This window comes from Vicia villosa, linkage group LG7 (assembly GCF_029867415.1).
Source record: "Vicia villosa cultivar HV-30 ecotype Madison, WI linkage group LG7, Vvil1.0, whole genome shotgun sequence".
NCBI lineage: Eukaryota > Viridiplantae > Streptophyta > Magnoliopsida > Fabales > Fabaceae > Vicia > Vicia villosa.
Window position 1 is genome coordinate 8,583,758 of NC_081186.1, and position 17,807 is coordinate 8,601,564.

General features: G+C 34.7%; 1 protein-coding gene and 2 long non-coding RNA genes across 4 annotated transcripts; all 3 read right to left on the reverse strand.

Annotated features, from left to right (window-relative positions):
* Positions 1–993: 993 nt before the first annotated feature.
* On the reverse strand, positions 994–4,879 carry LOC131620295 (uncharacterized). 2 transcript variants are annotated; one of them, XM_058891304.1, is made up of 8 exons: positions 4,716–4,879; positions 4,273–4,504; positions 4,058–4,192; positions 3,624–3,846; positions 2,876–3,062; positions 2,329–2,513; positions 1,931–2,068; positions 994–1,368 (listed from the first exon to the last, which is right to left on the reverse strand). In XM_058891304.1, exons 1-8 carry the CDS (start codon positions 4,795–4,797, stop codon positions 1,240–1,242), a joined length of 1,311 nt encoding a protein of 436 aa, XP_058747287.1. In that variant the 5' UTR covers positions 4,798–4,879; the 3' UTR covers positions 994–1,239. The 2 variants fall into 2 exon arrangements, with proteins under 2 accessions (XP_058747287.1, XP_058747288.1); XM_058891305.1 differs by having other exon boundaries at positions 4,279–4,504; positions 4,716–4,876.
* Positions 4,880–6,756: 1,877 nt separating this feature from the next.
* LOC131616941 (uncharacterized) lies at positions 6,757–9,527 on the reverse strand. The gene is made up of 2 exons (XR_009288347.1): positions 9,406–9,527; positions 6,757–6,971 (listed from the first exon to the last, which is right to left on the reverse strand). It is a non-coding gene; the product is annotated as an uncharacterized LOC131616941 (long non-coding RNA).
* A 2,438-nt stretch (positions 9,528–11,965) lies between these two features.
* On the reverse strand, positions 11,966–14,736 carry LOC131616942 (uncharacterized). The gene is made up of 2 exons (XR_009288348.1): positions 14,615–14,736; positions 11,966–12,180 (listed from the first exon to the last, which is right to left on the reverse strand). It is a non-coding gene; the product is annotated as an uncharacterized LOC131616942 (long non-coding RNA).
* Between the last annotated feature and the right edge of the window lie 3,071 nt (positions 14,737–17,807).

Below are 17,807 nucleotides of genomic sequence, written 5' to 3' on the forward strand. Positions count from 1 at the left end.
CGTAAATACGGAGCAATGTACCTGTCTGCCCTTGGTTGTATAACAAAGAAAAATTAGTTGTGAAGAACAAATTGAAATAAATAAGATAGAGAAATATCTAGTTTGACAACCAACATGAAATTCATTTGTAAGCTACTACCATCTAAAATGTGATAAATATTTTAACAAATAATTACAAAAGCTTAGAATGTAGTAATGAGCAATGAAATGTGAGATAATGTTTTAAAAAAGAAACAGAACTAGGTAGATTTGTGGTTCAACTAATTGAACCTGGGTCGTTGTTCGTGGATCTATTAGCGTGGGTCTTTTTGAACAGGGTTTTGTGACCGAAAGTTCCAAAAGATCTCTTTCTTTGTGCGATGTGAGATTCAAGAAAAAAAATGGAAATTACAGCACAGAACTGAGAGAATACAACGGCACAGATCCGTCGAAGCCAACATACGTAGCTGTGAAAGGTTGCGTGTTCAACATCACCACTACGGTCCCGGCGGAGCTATGCTATATTCGCTGGCAGAGACTCGAGCAGAGCACTGGCAAAGATGGCCAAAAAACAAAGAAGACATCACCTGGCTTTCAAAATTTTCAGTTTCCAATTTGATTCATTCAATCTGGGGCCATAGCTTCCAATTGAAATTTCGTAAAATCATTTAAAGCCAATTTGAAGCTTCAAGAAATTTTATTGATTTTGATGCCACCCAGTGGGTTTTGTTGTGTTGATTGCAGGAGCAAATGAATGAAAGGCTAAAAAATTATGAGACTGAATTGAAACCAAAATAAGCTCTTCAAAATGTTCTTTATAAAATGGCTCTACTTTCTATCTAAAAGACAAATAGATTTTTAACACTTAATTGTTTGTATATCTTTTGTCAAAACTATAAACCAACATTATTTAGTTACACTCGAACACTCTTCTTTGATCTTGATGATTGTCTTCTTTTTTTTTTAATAAAAATTATTGGAGGGACTATAATGTAACAAAAATACAAAGACATATTCAAGAATCATTTTGCAATTTGCCAAGGACCTTGACTTCCAGAATTAATTAATTCAGTTTGACAATCAATAACTAAATAAATAAAACCTATTCCTATTTTCTCTTTCAACTGATTTCAGTAAAACACGTTCTATTCTCAGTGACAGAAAAATAAATGCTGCAAAATTGCATCAAAATATAGAATTACATTGGTAAGGTATGCACGCACCTTTCCAATGTAATTCTCAACAGAATACAGACTATGCTCATGAAACTCTCAACAGAATGTTGGTAAGGTATGCACCTTCTGGATATGATGGATCAATAGGATGATCACAAGCAGCTCCGGCATCTCTTAGAACAGTTATTTTTCTCTTTGCCATAGATGCTGCACCCTGTTAAAACCAGAAAATGTAATTATTCATTAACTTGGATTAGGAAGGATACTTAGTGAAATGTCTATCCGCTAAACTCATTAAAAAAATGTGTATTGATTAAGCATACTAAACTATAAACTATAAACTATAAACATGAATAGGATATAATCGAAACAGTTATTAACTTTACAATTTCTTAACATTGCCAGAGTTGTATTTTATCTTTCTTTACAACAATCCATCTCCTAGTATATGATGCCAATGGTGGTGTTGCATTCAGAACCAACCAATCAAAGAACTTCCATAAAAGAAACAGCAACCATGAGATATATATGATACATTAGGCCAAAATTGGCAATCCAATAATGTTTGCTACTTTTCAACCTTGTAGTAAAGATGCATATCTACTTGATTGTCAAACACCTAATGAGCCAAATACAATTATTAAAAAAAAAATACAAATATGTCATTTACGACAGCAAGGACGAGAAGCATGATGGTTAAATTTATGACTTGTAAGAAATTCTTTATACTAATAATGGAATAATGCACAGGCAATTTCTGTTAAGACATACAGTACCTGTAGAATACGCAGGAATATACCACTTTGGGTCACAGCTCCAGAACAGGAACAGGTCATCAGAAGACCACCTCGTTTTGTCAGTTGCATGGCCAAAGAATTCAAATTTCTGTACATACCAGATGCACCATGCAGAGCCTGTAACATAATCAATTTTACACAACATTCCAATTTCCAAGACAAAAAGCTGAAAATGAGCAAAAGCAGCAATGTACATAATAATGAGCTGAAGCAACATTGTACACATAGAGAAGTACCATAACAATGATCAGTTTTGTAATGCTGACAATATAACATCATCGTACATTATCAACGGCAAAGAAACTCTTCTTTAGGTAGCCCAAGTGTCAAAGTATATAAAAACATAACTATAATAAGTTTGCAGTCATCATTGATACCTTTTTCGAAGGTGCCAGTTTAGGAGGATCAATGATGACAATATCCCAAGATTCATCTCTCAGAAGGGCAGCCTTCATGAATTCAGTTGCATCTTCTTTTAAAAAGGATATTCTTCCAGGATCAATTCTGTTAAGTACAACATTTTCCTTAGCAAGTTCCAGAGCTGGCATTGATGAGTCAACACCTAGCAAAATTGTCAACATGACCAGACTTATTATGTCAGTACACTGGGCCCAATTCGCAACGATAGTAACATATACAGATTAGGCAAAGAATCTAACAATATCAAGTTATAGTTTGATTTTTTTATACTTGAGAAAATTTTCTATCGCCTTTGATGAATCTCAAAGCTACTTCTGTACTATTTCAAGCCACGGAGAAGAAATCTATCTTACTCAAAACAATCCTATCAAAAGTGGTAAGAATGGTTACTATTTGGTCATCATGACTTGTTGGGTCGGGCCCACCTTTCTTGAACTAGTCTTTAGTTCTCGGTATTTGTATTCCTTTCTTAATCATAAACAAAGGAAAGAATTAGCAACATACCGGTGACATTTAGAGCACCTCCATGCACTGCATTTAGAGAAAACCCACCACTATAGCAACAAAGATCAAGAACCTTTTGACCATATGAAATTTTTGATATAAACTCACGACTCTCGCGCTGATCTGCATAAAATCCAGTCTTCTGTCCTTTCAGTGAAATTGTGTACACAATTCCATTTTCCATAATCTGATAGATGAGAACAACAAACACGGAAAAGAAAATCTCAAACTTGGTATATTTCAAATCTCATTGATCGTTATTCCAAAATCCCAACTTGATTACGATTGGTTTGTTACTAATACTTTCTACCCCGCCCACCTCTAAAACCCACACAATGTTTAAGTGGTGAATATAAAGAGTTCTCATCTTCTCAGATCTTTAATTCAAGAATTATTAAAACAAAGGTTAAGGTGCAAAATATAATTTGCATAATGTAAGGATAGCAAAAAACCTTTAAGACTAAATTATTGTCATCCAAAGTAGAAATTCCCGAGTGTCTTTTCCAAATAAAATAATTAACATTTAACGAAGTTTGTCAAACTAAAACTCTTGGAATAGAAAGGCCGGTTTGGGTATTTTCAACTTTACGACACATTGCATCTATTTACCTTGTATAGTGGCACTAATCTACTACCAAGTGCAACGTCATACTTAGCTTCATATGAATAATTACCTAGGAAAAGTACATAGAAAAAAAGAAACAATTCAAAATTTTGTTGTACAGCATTTTAACATATCTCGGCATACCTTGGTTCTTTCAGGACAAGTAGATGAAAGGATTTCCTTTGAATCCGACACATTAACTCCGTCTTCCTTTAAAATATCAATCGATGGCCTCCAGTTTATATGATTGATATAGTTGATTTTCCTGATGCGCGCCTCTATCTCTGATTTGTATTTCTCAACCCAAGCGGCAGATGAAGCTACTACAGCTACATCTCCAAAGACATCAACTATCAATCCTGATAGTCTGTTGTGAAGTCAATAAGGCCCAATTCAAAATCGTACAAATAAAATAAACATCTTGAAGCATTATAATTTGAAAATTGTAAACAAAATAAATGGTTATTTGTGGTCATGCTACTTAGTATATGGTGTAAGAGTTGGGAAACCAGTCAAACCAAATTCAATTACAGTTGACAAAAGGAAGAGGAAAAAGTTCAACCATTCATCTCTCTCACCTGTCACCCTCACTATTGATCAGACGATATGCATTCGTATGGACGGAAGGAAGATCCAACCTTGTACGCAATTCGACAGCTGCGTCAATTCTTTTTTCGAGCAGTTTCTCCATGTTCAATGCACATGCTGAATCACTGTCATAAGAAACTAAAGATCAAAAGCCAATTCAATGGGCTAAGCAGAAACAAAAAGAGATAAACGAATAATCATATACAAGAACCTAGTAGCTTCGTCTTCAAGCTGCATGAGGCGAACACAGAACATAGAAACAGAGTTGTACAAGCCCCACCCTATTGGTTTCTCAGTCCCGTCTGAAACCAGTACAATATCGCCGGTTTTAGGAGGCGGCCTGCCGATGATTCTATCAACGGCTCCACTATATACCATTGGGTTGCCATCCTTAAAGAGTTGTGTCTTCGCCTTCTTTAGCACAACCTTTGCAACACCTACCAAATGGAAACTATTGATAAAATAATTCAGTAAGGATAAAAAAAAAAAAAACAACTTTCACATGTGTCTATAATTAAAAAAGCACACTCAACTGAGTAAGGAAAAGAATCTAAGTAAGTTAGGTTTTGTTTGGATAAACAGTTTAATTAAGCGCTTAAATTCCATACCCAAAGGCTATGAGAATAAAGAGGGAAGAGAAAGTGATACCTTTGTATTGATGAGAAGCAATTTGTTGAAGGGTGGTTGGCAAAGAGCAAACAGATAGGGATTTGGTGAGAAACTGCTTCATTATTATCTTGTGTTGAAATCCCAAAATGTGTCTTCAGGGTTTGCAGGGATACGCTTCCCCGTATTTATTATCTCTTGTGTTTATTCAAACTTTCAAACACAATTTTTACACAACTACAATTACAATTACATGTATATTTGTCTACACTAAGTTTTAACCTTTTATTTTAATTAGGCTTAAATCCACTTTTGACCCCCCCTATTTTCATTATTTTTAACTTTTGAACCCCCTTTTACAAAACTCAGCCTTTCAGTCCCCAAACTTACTTACTTTTGGCAATTTTTGAGCCCCCCACCAGAATTGCATATGTGGAGTGTTTTAGTGATGACATGGAAGGGTGACCAAGCTGCCACGTCAATAAATAAGTCAACCCAATATTTTTAATTATATTATTCCAATTTAATAAATGATGAAATTTGTTAAATGGAATTTGTGTTTTTTAACCCTAAATTGAAACGAGTTCTTCTTCTTCCCTTCTGCTTCTTCCCTTCGTCTTCTTACCTTCGTCTTCTTCCCTTCTTCTTCATTCATTATTCTTCAGTTAGGGTTGGAATCGCAGTAAAGCTCCTTCTTCTCGTTCGACCATGTCCCGTTGTTCTGTAGTAAGTAATCGCAGCAAAGCTTCCTTCGTCCACGGAGAATGCAGATGTGGTCTGGATGCACCCTTGATGACTTCGTGGACAGATGCTAACCCAGGACGCCGTTTGTAACACCCTTCTAAACCCCCGCGGAAAAATAATATATTCAGAGTAATAACACATCAAGGATGCTACAATTATTAAATAAATAAAAACATCAAGTCGATTGTCATGCTTTATTAAGATTAAACCAAACTTCAAACATGTGTTCATCACAACGGAAACTTATTTTAAACAGTGTAAGGAACATATCCAAACAGTTCAACAATACATAATCAAAATAGCAACAAAGTATCTCAAGTAACGCTAAGACTAATCGATCCCAGTGTTACAATCAGAGCATGACTCGACACGAACTACGGGCTAGCCTACAAGCTATCTTCACCCAATCAAGACGCCGCTACATCCTTCATCTGAAATCATCAAAGTAAGGGTGAGTTTCATTCGAATTAATAACCATTATACAATCATAAGCAATAAAATATCATAGCAATTATCATCCACTCATCATACATAAAATCGGAATTTGTTATAACAACCAAGCATCAGTACATAAGCATATTCTATCGCTCCACACAATCATTCAGTCATATCGTAATGTAATGCAATGAATGAACTGACACTAATGCATGTGGTACCATCCATGGGATAAACCCATCCAACCGATCTTTTTCATCACCAAGATACAGTTTTAACCAGCACAAATTCCACACAATGGGAATTATGCCCACCATTTTGATCCACTTTCATCACCGGGATCCATCACCAAAAATGTATGCCAATGAATGCAACATATAACATGCTTACAACATCATCAATCCGATGTAACACATCGTCTCATTATCATCACCAAATCATCACCAATAAGCATGTATATATTCTTAGCATTCATACAAACATATCACACGCATACACGAAAGTCATCACCCAATAAATAATATAATCACAAATAAACAACTTGGACTTTACGTTCATACCACCTATTCATCGTATAGGCCATTAACTCAGCTTCGCAATGCTCAAAACGGCGCATAAATCGGTTACTCGGATCAAAAGTTATGGGTTTTTAAAGAATAACACATTATTAGAAAAATGCTGCAGAACCCGGGTTGTCCCTACGTGGGAACCGGTTCCTGGCAGCTTCAAAAATCACGTCTCTGGTTTTTACTATGGGGAACCGGGTTGTCCCTGTAACACCCCATTTCTACCCGACAAATATATATAAATCAGAGTTTTCAAAAATTTCTCAATAAACAAATGAGGCGTCACATAATAAAAACAAAACAAATCAACTCGTCGCATAAAGCGGATACATAGCACCTTTGAAACAGAATAACTTATTTTATTAAAACACAGCGGAATCGCTTAAGAATGTATTCAATAAAATATCCTCAGTTAACTTATCATTTTGTTCAACCAAGATAACACAATTAAACAACAACATCATAAATGACATAAATCGTTCCCCCCAGAGTGCTACGTATCAGAGCGACAACCGATTCGAGTAACGACAACTAAATCTTCATACTTGAATACCTGCACGTTACCAATATAAAGGCAACGGCGAAACAAGAGAAAAGGGTGAGATATCAAATCATATAAGTAGGCATATGATAAATTGCATGCTAGGATTCAGACATATAAAATCATCACATCACAAGTATCAATAGCTACTATACACATCATACTTCTACAGTTCATTAATCTCACATACTTTTCATCACACAACAAGTCATGATCATGTAAATAGTATCATCTAATAAATTTCACATATTCAAGTAAGCACAAAATTCAATAGTATAATACTCAAAAGATTCAATACTATTATCCCAAATATATACACAATCCATCATTATCACATATTCACACGTTTAACCAATTATATATCAAAACATCACCAATTTCAATTATCACATCTCATGTACACATGACAATCACATAAATGCATATATTCAAACATCACTTAACCTCAATGTGACTCAATGCAAGGCATGTGACTCTATGCATGTGGTACCCAATGTGGACCCAAAGTTCCACCGCTTCCGATTCATATAGAATCTAGCCACGCTTCAGATCCGGACAAGATCAAAGCCACCAAATGTAAACATATAGTTTACCGCTTCCGATTCACTTTAGAATCTAAGCCTCGCTTATGTTTCAAAGCAAACCACCTTTGTTTCAAGGCATCCATGATATGAATGTATGTACAATGTTAATCAAACATATGCAATTAAGATCATCTCTACCATCTTAATATTTAGCATATCACAATAATTCAACTCGATGAATTATCCACCAATTGTACACAACATTCACAACACATACATATCATTCACATATAAAAGGTCAATTAATCAATTACGATTTACAAAATCCAATTAACACTAGTAACCATACTATCTCATGTTAATTCTCATTTTGCCAATTATATATGAACATACACATTTAAAATCAAGCAATTAATTATTAAAATTAATGCTATCCAACTACCCACAGAGAATCAATATCAAAACAACATCATTGACATAATAATATATATTTCTCAACATACATATTCAATCAAAACACAATTACGGATAAATTCTCAAAATATCGTAATTTACCGACAAACCAAATAGTTAATCTAATTCCAAATTATATTCTAATCAATTAAACACATTGAAATTAATTCAACTATTAATTTAATCAACCAATTAATAATCACACTATATTAATTTAATTCACTTCTATTTCTACTCCATTTCCAATTTCTAGCATTCTATTGTTCAAGACCATTTTTATTAAAAAGAATATCGCGTTAGCTTTCTAACGCCTCGAACGGAGACTCAAACGGAGTTACGGTTCAAAAGATATGAATTGTTAAAGTTCCAAATAAAAACAAACACCGGCGTTATACACTGACAACTCTAAACATGTCAGAGTTACTCAAAACAAATAAAAATACGACTCTTAATAATTCAAAACAACTCTGACAACTTATTGTCGACTCTAACAACTCTATTGACAACTCTAACAACTCTATTGACAATTCTATTAAATTATTATAATTTATTTATAAAGAATATTTAAACCAAACACAATTTCAGTCGATTCGTAAAATATCACAATTTCAACAAAATAACACTACCATGTTAATCTACTAATTAAACTTAGCTACCACGTAAATTTTCATCAAATTTCGGACAACTAATTATACCATTTAATTCGGCTATTTCGAACAAACGGGACTATTTTGTAATTATATAACTCATTAAAAAAAACACCTAAAATGCACATAAATTCTAATGATCATTTTCATCAATTTCACATATCAAGAACGTCACTAATTGACAGCAACTTTACAAATCCTTTTCACATTACTTTTCCAAGAAAACTCAAACAGAAATCAAACACATCATTGTGAAATCATTAACAACCTTAGGATTCATTTCATTTACTTCAACAATTAACCAAATAAAGTGAACAACAACCATAACATAATTCAAAACGGATACGGCAACAAGAATTTGTCCCACTGTTGAATCGCATAGACTCACCCTCACTTTACTTCTACAATTCAAGAACCAAAAGAAATTAACATGTTACTAACTTCAAAGGCCTTCATAGTTTTCTATTCATCAAGCCTTTCACAAACTATCCTAATTAATTCACAAGCCTAGTTATCACTACATCGAGAAACCGAATTAGTTTGCTAAGACCAAAACAAACACTGCCCTGTGTCCACGTGAATCAAAACAATTATCCTCACAAACTAACAACTAAACAAAGACACAACATCGTCATCAGTTCACGCTCATGAAAAACAATATCCATCAGTTCATACCGACATAAGGATCTAATTTCAAGTAGCAACAATTATTATTCATGAACAACAACAATCAACACAAGATAATGCAATAAATCTACACACCCAATCCCCAACATACAAGGTTTCATAAGCCCCATTATAGGAAGAGAACCCCACCCTTACCTTATCAATAGAAGCAACTCAATGGGTCTCTAATTGCATCTTTACTTGACACCATGGATGAAAATCTTCAAGCTTCTTATTCTTCTCCATAGTCTTGCCTCTTTCTCTTCTATTATTGTTTCTTCATTATGACAACTCTCTCTTTCCCCAAATCTCTAAAACCCTAATATAAAACCAATTGGGCTTAGTGTTTAAATCCTCTCTTTGTTTAATATTTCTTCAAAATCAATTTAGGCCCAATAAGAGATATAACTCAAGTAATCAATTATATCACTTATAATAATAATTCCTTCAATATAATAATTCCGAATCATAAATAATATTATTCTTAATATTATTTTCCGACTATCCGACTTTAATTTAATAATTCCAAATATGCCCTTAAATAACACCGACAATCCAATTTCGACTAAATCAAATATTTAAATCCTTCAATAATTTAATTAACCAATTTAATTAAATTCGGGGTGTTACAACTCTCCCCCACTTAGAATATTTTCGTCCTCGAAAATTGGCTCAACACCATCCAAACACAAACCTCGTATCCAAATATCAATCTCCAAATCGCGCTTGGTAACACTTCGATCACTACCTCTTCGTCACAACAATGATTCTCATGAACATAAACACATTACAGTTCTTACCAGTTTTGCAATAATCAACGACTCAATGCAGTATTTTGGCGCATCACACTTATTCCAACAGTCCATCAATCCAAATATCAAGACAACTCATCTTTACCGACTTCTGGCATATAGTTTCTTACTCCCTCAAGCCTTACAACAACAGTGTCACCTAAGGCTTCCGCTGATCAACTCTGATAATTCTCTTTTAAGTCACCATTCTCGATAAAATTCCGTCCACTTATATGGTTCACAGATTCTCGATCCAATACAAACTTTCTTCAATACTCATCCTCACATCGTTGTTTACTTGATAATTCCAATCTTTCACTTTGTGACACTCGCTTGCATAAGACGTACTACATCGATTGTTAATCTCATCTAATTCTAACTCAACCATCCCTCTTACCAAGCTACACAAGCTAATGGGCGACTATCTTCACGATAAAATATAGATATTCTTTCTACACTATTAAGACAACAAGACAAATCTATAACGTCCAACACGAGTTTCGTCTACCATTAACAATAGATTGAGGGTGATCAGTTCCCCAATTTTCCAATTAGTATCCGACAACCTTAGTGGAGTATAAATTGTTGTTACATCAAAATAACGTCCTTTCCGAATTTCCACTTAAATCCATTAACACGACGTAATCCAATGATTCACTTTATGTTTTTACAATTCCTACACCATCTTACCTTATCAATCGATCTTGTCAATGAGACACCGACGTCCAAACATAATAAAAAGTCTAATTCACAATCACTTAGCATCACACAATTTTTTTTCTGAACCGAAGTCATCCTCACGATAAAGTGGCGATAGAAATTCCATACAGTCCTTTTATACACACCGCCACTTTTGGCATCCCAAATACGACTTCTATCATCCCTAAGTCTGAATTTTTCTTCACTACTACTTCACTCTTCCTTAAAAGTCATCAGTACTCAAATCATCTGTAATACCGAACATCTCGTTCTCTCATCTTAATCATCAACAACAAGTTCTGCTTAACTTCGCTTCAGACATTTGCGGTTATAACCATTCTTATTCAACAGGATTACACATTTCCATAAGGTAGAATACAACTTCACCTCTTCGTAGGCTCAAACGGTACGTCCAACTGATACTCGAAACCCAAGATACAAATCTCTAACGTTATTCGAATTGTAAACATCAACGTCAAGCATCGACAATTTTTATGTTATCTCCCAAACTCCTCAAATAACTTCGACGACAAACTACACCCCATCCCAACATCATCACGTCAAAATCAACTCTATTACGGTTGCGGAAATCATTCTTATAATACCATTCATCTCGTTATCTTTCTGATGCTTCAAACGGAGTTCAAATCAGATATCCGAAACTCAAGCTACGCGCATTCTCGAGTTCCAACTCGGATTTGCGATTCACAACACTTCACACATCGACTACGTCCATTAATCACTTATGCGAGTCTACCATAAAGTCTACCGCAACTTTATCACTTTAACACTTGTCAAACACCGGCATCAGACGCAAAGGTTAAACACACCGACAAGTTCTCAGTCCTCAACCGTGCTGAACATCGCCACTCAACATACTTGACCATCCCTTACAACAGAAACATCTTCAAGAAGTAAAACTTCTCCCCCACTTGTAATCAAACCAATCCCTACAACAAAGCAAACAAGTACTGACAGTGTTTCACACACATGTCGCGTACTAAGGAATAAAACACTGACATCATTCAACTGTCACACAACTCAACTGACTCGACAACTTGGCCGGACGGACCGACCTGCTCTGATACCACTATTGTAACACCCCATTTCTACCCGACAAATATATATAAATCAGAGTTTTCAAAAATTTCTCAATAAACAAATGAGGCGTCACATAATAAAAACAAAACAAATCAACTCGTCGCATAAAGCGGATACATAGCACCTTTGAAACAGAATAACTTATTTTATTAAAACACAGCGGAATCGCTTAAGAATGTATTCAATAAAATATCCTCAGTTAACTTATCATTTTGTTCAACCAAGATAACACAATTAAACAACAACATCATAAATGACATAAATCGTTCCCCCCAGAGTGCTACGTATCAGAGCGACAACCGATTCGAGTAACGACAACTAAATCTTCATACTTGAATACCTGCACGTTACCAATATAAAGGCAACGGCGAAACAAGAGAAAAGGGTGAGATATCAAATCATATAAGTAGGCATATGATAAATTGCATGCTAGGATTCAGACATATAAAATCATCACATCACAAGTATCAATAGCTACTATACACATCATACTTCTACAGTTCATTAATCTCACATACTTTTCATCACACAACAAGTCATGATCATGTAAATAGTATCATCTAATAAATTTCACATATTCAAGTAAGCACAAAATTCAATAGTATAATACTCAAAAGATTCAATACTATTATCCCAAATATATACACAATCCATCATTATCACATATTCACACGTTTAACCAATTATATATCAAAACATCACCAATTTCAATTATCACATCTCATGTACACATGACAATCACATAAATGCATATATTCAAACATCACTTAACCTCAATGTGACTCAATGCAAGGCATGTGACTCTATGCATGTGGTACCCAATGTGGACCCAAAGTTCCACCGCTTCCGATTCATATAGAATCTAGCCACGCTTCAGATCCGGACAAGATCAAAGCCACCAAATGTAAACATATAGTTTACCGCTTCCGATTCACTTTAGAATCTAAGCCTCGCTTATGTTTCAAAGCAAACCACCTTTGTTTCAAGGCATCCATGATATGAATGTATGTACAATGTTAATCAAACATATGCAATTAAGATCATCTCTACCATCTTAATATTTAGCATATCACAATAATTCAACTCGATGAATTATCCACCAATTGTACACAACATTCACAACACATACATATCATTCACATATAAAAGGTCAATTAATCAATTACGATTTACAAAATCCAATTAACACTAGTAACCATACTATCTCATGTTAATTCTCATTTTGCCAATTATATATGAACATACACATTTAAAATCAAGCAATTAATTATTAAAATTAATGCTATCCAACTACCCACAGAGAATCAATATCAAAACAACATCATTGACATAATAATATATATTTCTCAACATACATATTCAATCAAAACACAATTACGGATAAATTCTCAAAATATCGTAATTTACCGACAAACCAAATAGTTAATCTAATTCCAAATTATATTCTAATCAATTAAACACATTGAAATTAATTCAACTATTAATTTAGTCAACCAATTAATAATCACACTATATTAATTTAATTCACTTCTATTTCTACTCCATTTCCAATTTCTAGCATTCTATTGTTCAAGACCATTTTTATTAAAAAGAATATCGCGTTAGCTTTCTAACGCCTCGAACGGAGACTCAAACGGAGTTACGGTTCAAAAGATATGAATTGTTAAAGTTCCAAATAAAAACAAACACCGACGTTATACACTGACAACTCTAAACATGTCAGAGTTACTCAAAACAAATAAAAATACGACTCTTAATAATTCAAAAAACTCTGACAACTTAATGTCGACTCTAACAACTCTATTGACAACTCTAACAACTCTATTGACAATTCTATTAAATTATTATAATTTATTTATAAAGAATATTTAAACCAAACACAATTTCAGTCGATTCGTAAAATATCACAATTTCAACAAAATAACACTACCATGTTAATCTACTAATTAAACTTAGCTACCACGTAAATTTTCATCAAATTTCGGACAACTAATTATACCATTTAATTTGGCTATTTCGAACAAACGGGACTATTTTGTAATTATATAACTCATTAAAAAAAAACACCTAAAATGCACATAAATTCTAATGATCATTTTCATCAATTTCACATATCAAGAACGTCACTAATTGACAACAACTTTACGAATCCTTTTCACATTACTTTTCCAAGAAAACTCAAACAGAAATCAAACACATCATTGTGAAATCATTAACAACCTTAGTATTCATTTCATTTACTTCAACAATTAACCAAATAAAGTGAACAACAACCATAACATAATTCAAAACGGATACGGCAACAAGAATTTGTCCCACTGTTGAATCGCATAGACTCACCCTCACTTTACTTCTACAATTCAAGAACCAAAAGAAATTAACATGTTACTAACTTCAAAGGCCTTCATAGTTTTCTATTCATCAAGCCTTTCACAAACTATCCTAATTAATTCACAAGCCTAGTTATCACTACATCGAGAAACCGAATTAGTTTGCTAAGACCAAAACAAACACTGCCCTGTGTCCACGTGAATCAAAACAATTATCCTCACAAACTAACAACTAAACAAAGACACAACATCGTCATCAGTTCACGCTCATGAAAAACAATATCCATCAGTTCATACCGACATAAGGATCTAATTTCAAGTAGCAACAATTATTATTCATGAACAACAACAATCAACACAAGATAATGCAATAAATCTACACACCCAATCCCCAACATACAAGGTTTCATAAGCCCCATTATAGGAAGAGAACCCCACCCTTACCTTATCAATAGAAGCAACTCAATGGGTCTCTAATTGCATCTTTACTTGACACCATGGATGAAAATCTTCAAGCTTCTTATTCTTCTCCATAGTCTTGCCTCTTTCTCTTCTATTATTGTTTCTTCATTATGACAACTCTCTCTTTCCCCAAATCTCTAAAACCCTAATATAAAACCAATTGGGCTTAGTGTTTAAATCCTCTCTTTGTTTAATATTTCTTCAAAATCAATTTAGGCCCAATAAGAGATATAACTCAAGTAATCAATTATATCACTTATAATAATAATTCCTTCAATATAATAATTCCGAATCATAAATAATATTATTCTTAATATTATTTTCCGACTATCCGACTTTAATTTAATAATTCCAAATATGCCCTTAAATAACACCGACAATCCAATTTCGACTAAATCAAATATTTAAATCCTTCAATAATTTAATTAACCAATTTAATTAAATTCGGGGTGTTACAGTCCCTACATGGGAACCGGTTCCCAGCTACCCAGAATCCACACGCTCTGTTTTTTATAAGGGGGAACCGGTTCGTCCCACATGGGAACCGGTTCCTACGTACCTGCACAGCAAAAATCACCATTTTGATCGTAATAACCCCATCCCATTTTCCCCAATTTATATACAAACGGACATAGCATACAATATCATCAATTTCCACATCATTACACATTTCAGACAAGTTTTATACATGTATCAACATCATATATCACAAGTATTAACAAAAATCATGTAATTCATACGATCCATCAAAACCTAATCAAAATTCCCAAACCCGACACATACGAATGAACTAAACAATAATCCTAATCAATCCTACTACCTACAATCGCATAAGGATTACTAACCCGAAGAATCCCCCCTTACCTCAGAGTCGAATCTTCGAAGTTCTCCTTCCCTTTAGGCTCTTCTCACTTTCACGTGTTCTTCAGTTCCAAAATCTGCTTCTTCTGCTTCTGCTTCTCATTCCCCAATTCCTTTATTTTATGAAAAATAAAATAAAATATTCTTAATGGGCTTGCTTAGTTAACACCCCCCCTTCTACTAACTATCACACTCAGCCCAACACCATATTTTATCATTTTTCCAAATAATTCCCACAGATTATTAATTCTAATAATTTAATTAATAAAATAATTAAATTAGTATACCAGAATTAACGGGGTGTTATAACTCTCCCCCACTAAAAGAGTTTTCGTCCTCGAAAACATACCTCAAACGAAGAGTTCGGGATAAGAGTCTTTCATCTGACTTCATCAAGAATTCCACTTGTCAGCTTTAGCATACCTAACTTGATACTATTCGAAGTGCCTTCACATACCAAACTTAAATTCCGGAATTGCTCAATCAAATCTAGTTCTCGCACCATCAACATTGACATATGCAAGGACTTCCTACTCAAGGCATCAGCAACAACATTCGCCTTACCCGGATGGTAATTCAGCTCAAAATCATAATCTTTAAGGAACTCTAACCACCTCCTCTGTCTCATATTAAGCTCTTTCTGATCGAATAAGTACTTCAAACTCTTATGATCACTAAACACCTCGAATCGTGAACCATAAAGATAATGTCTCCATAATTTCAACACAAACACCACTGCTGCTAACTCTAAGTCATGAGTCGGGTAATTCTTCTCATGCACTTTAAGTTGTCTCGACGCATAGGCGACTACTTGTTGGTTCTGCATTAGTACACCTCCAAGTCCCATCAGTGAAGCGTCACAATACACAACAAAAGATTCTGCCGGATTCGGCAAAATTAAAATAGGAGCACTAGTCAGCCTCTTCTTAAATTCTTGGAATCCTTCTTCGCATTTCGAGTCCCAAACGAACGCTTGACCCTTCCTAGTCAACTTCGTCAATGGTAGAGCTAACTTTGAAAATCCTTCTATAAACTTCCGATAGTAACCTGCAAGACCCAGAAAGCTACGAATTTCAGTCACGGACTTCGGAGCTTCCCACTGAGACACAGCTTCTACCTTTGTTGGATCTACGGCAATACCGTTCTTGGAAATTGCATGACCCAGGAAACTCACTTCACTTAACCAGAAATCAAATTTCGACAGTTTGGCATAAAGCTTCTTCTCTTTCAATACTCCCAGCACAATCCTGAGATGCTCTGCATGTTCTTCTTCATTTTTGGAATATATCAGAATGTCGTCAATGAACACCACAACGAACTTATCAAGATAGGGATGAAAAATCCTATTCATATATTCCATGAAAACACCAGGTGCGTTCGTAACTCCAAAAGACATTACAGTGTATTCATAATGACCATACCTCGTTCTGAACGCAGTCTTCTGAATATCGTCCGCCTTCACACGAATCTGATGATACCCAGACCTTAAATCAATTTTACTGAATATACTAGCTCCGACCAACTGATCCATCAAATCATCAATCCTCGGCAATGGATACCGATTCTTGATAGTAACTTTATTCAGTTGTCTGTAGTCTACACACAACCTCATAGATCCTTCCTTCTTCTTTACTAATAACACCGGTGCACCCCACGGTGACACACTTGGACGGATGAACTCCTTCTCTAACAATTCTTCTAATTGACTCTTCAATTCGGTCAATTCAGATGCTGACATTCTATAAGGTGCCATCGATATAGGACTGGTTCCAGGAACTAACTCAATAGCAAACTCTACTTCCCTTTCAGGTGGTAGCTCTCTAACATCTTCTGGAAAAACTTCTGGAAATTCTCGTACCACTGGTAATTCATTACTCACTACCCTCCCTTTCATCTCCATCGATGCAAAAAGCATAAACACGGCTGCCCCGTCTTGAATTGCTTCACCTACTTGTCTTGCAGTCATTGCCAACCCCTCGATACTCATCTCTTCAGGAAAGATGACCGTCTTCGTAAAACAATTGATATGAACTCGGTTAAATTGCAACCAGTTCATCCCCAGAATAATGTCAAGTTGTTCAAGTGGAAGGCACACTAAGTCCATTCCAAACTTCCTACCAAATATATCAATAGGACAGTTCAAACATGCAGATGAAGTGGTCACTGAACCCGACGCAGGAGTGTCAATAACCATACTTCCATTAATCTTTGTTATCTCTAAATTCAGCCTCTTAGCACAATCCAATGAAATAAACGAGTGAGTCGCACCAGTATCAATAATCGCAATTAAAGGTGTGTTATATATGAAACACGT

What these genes read in the sequence shown, in the direction of transcription:
- LOC131620295 (XM_058891304.1), bottom strand. Translation starts at nt 4,797, where the DNA reads ATGAAGCAGTTTCTCACCAAATCCCTATCTGTTTGCTCTTTGCCAACC. An exon ending in AGGTGCTCTAAATGTCACCG is followed by an intron (nt 2,514 to 2,875) that starts GTATGTTGCTAA and finishes CAATTTTGCTAG; the next exon opens with GTGTTGACTCATCAATGCCA. An exon ending in AACTGGCACCTTCGAAAAAG is followed by an intron (nt 2,069 to 2,328) that starts GTATCAATGATG and finishes ATTATGTTACAG; the next exon opens with GCTCTGCATGGTGCATCTGG.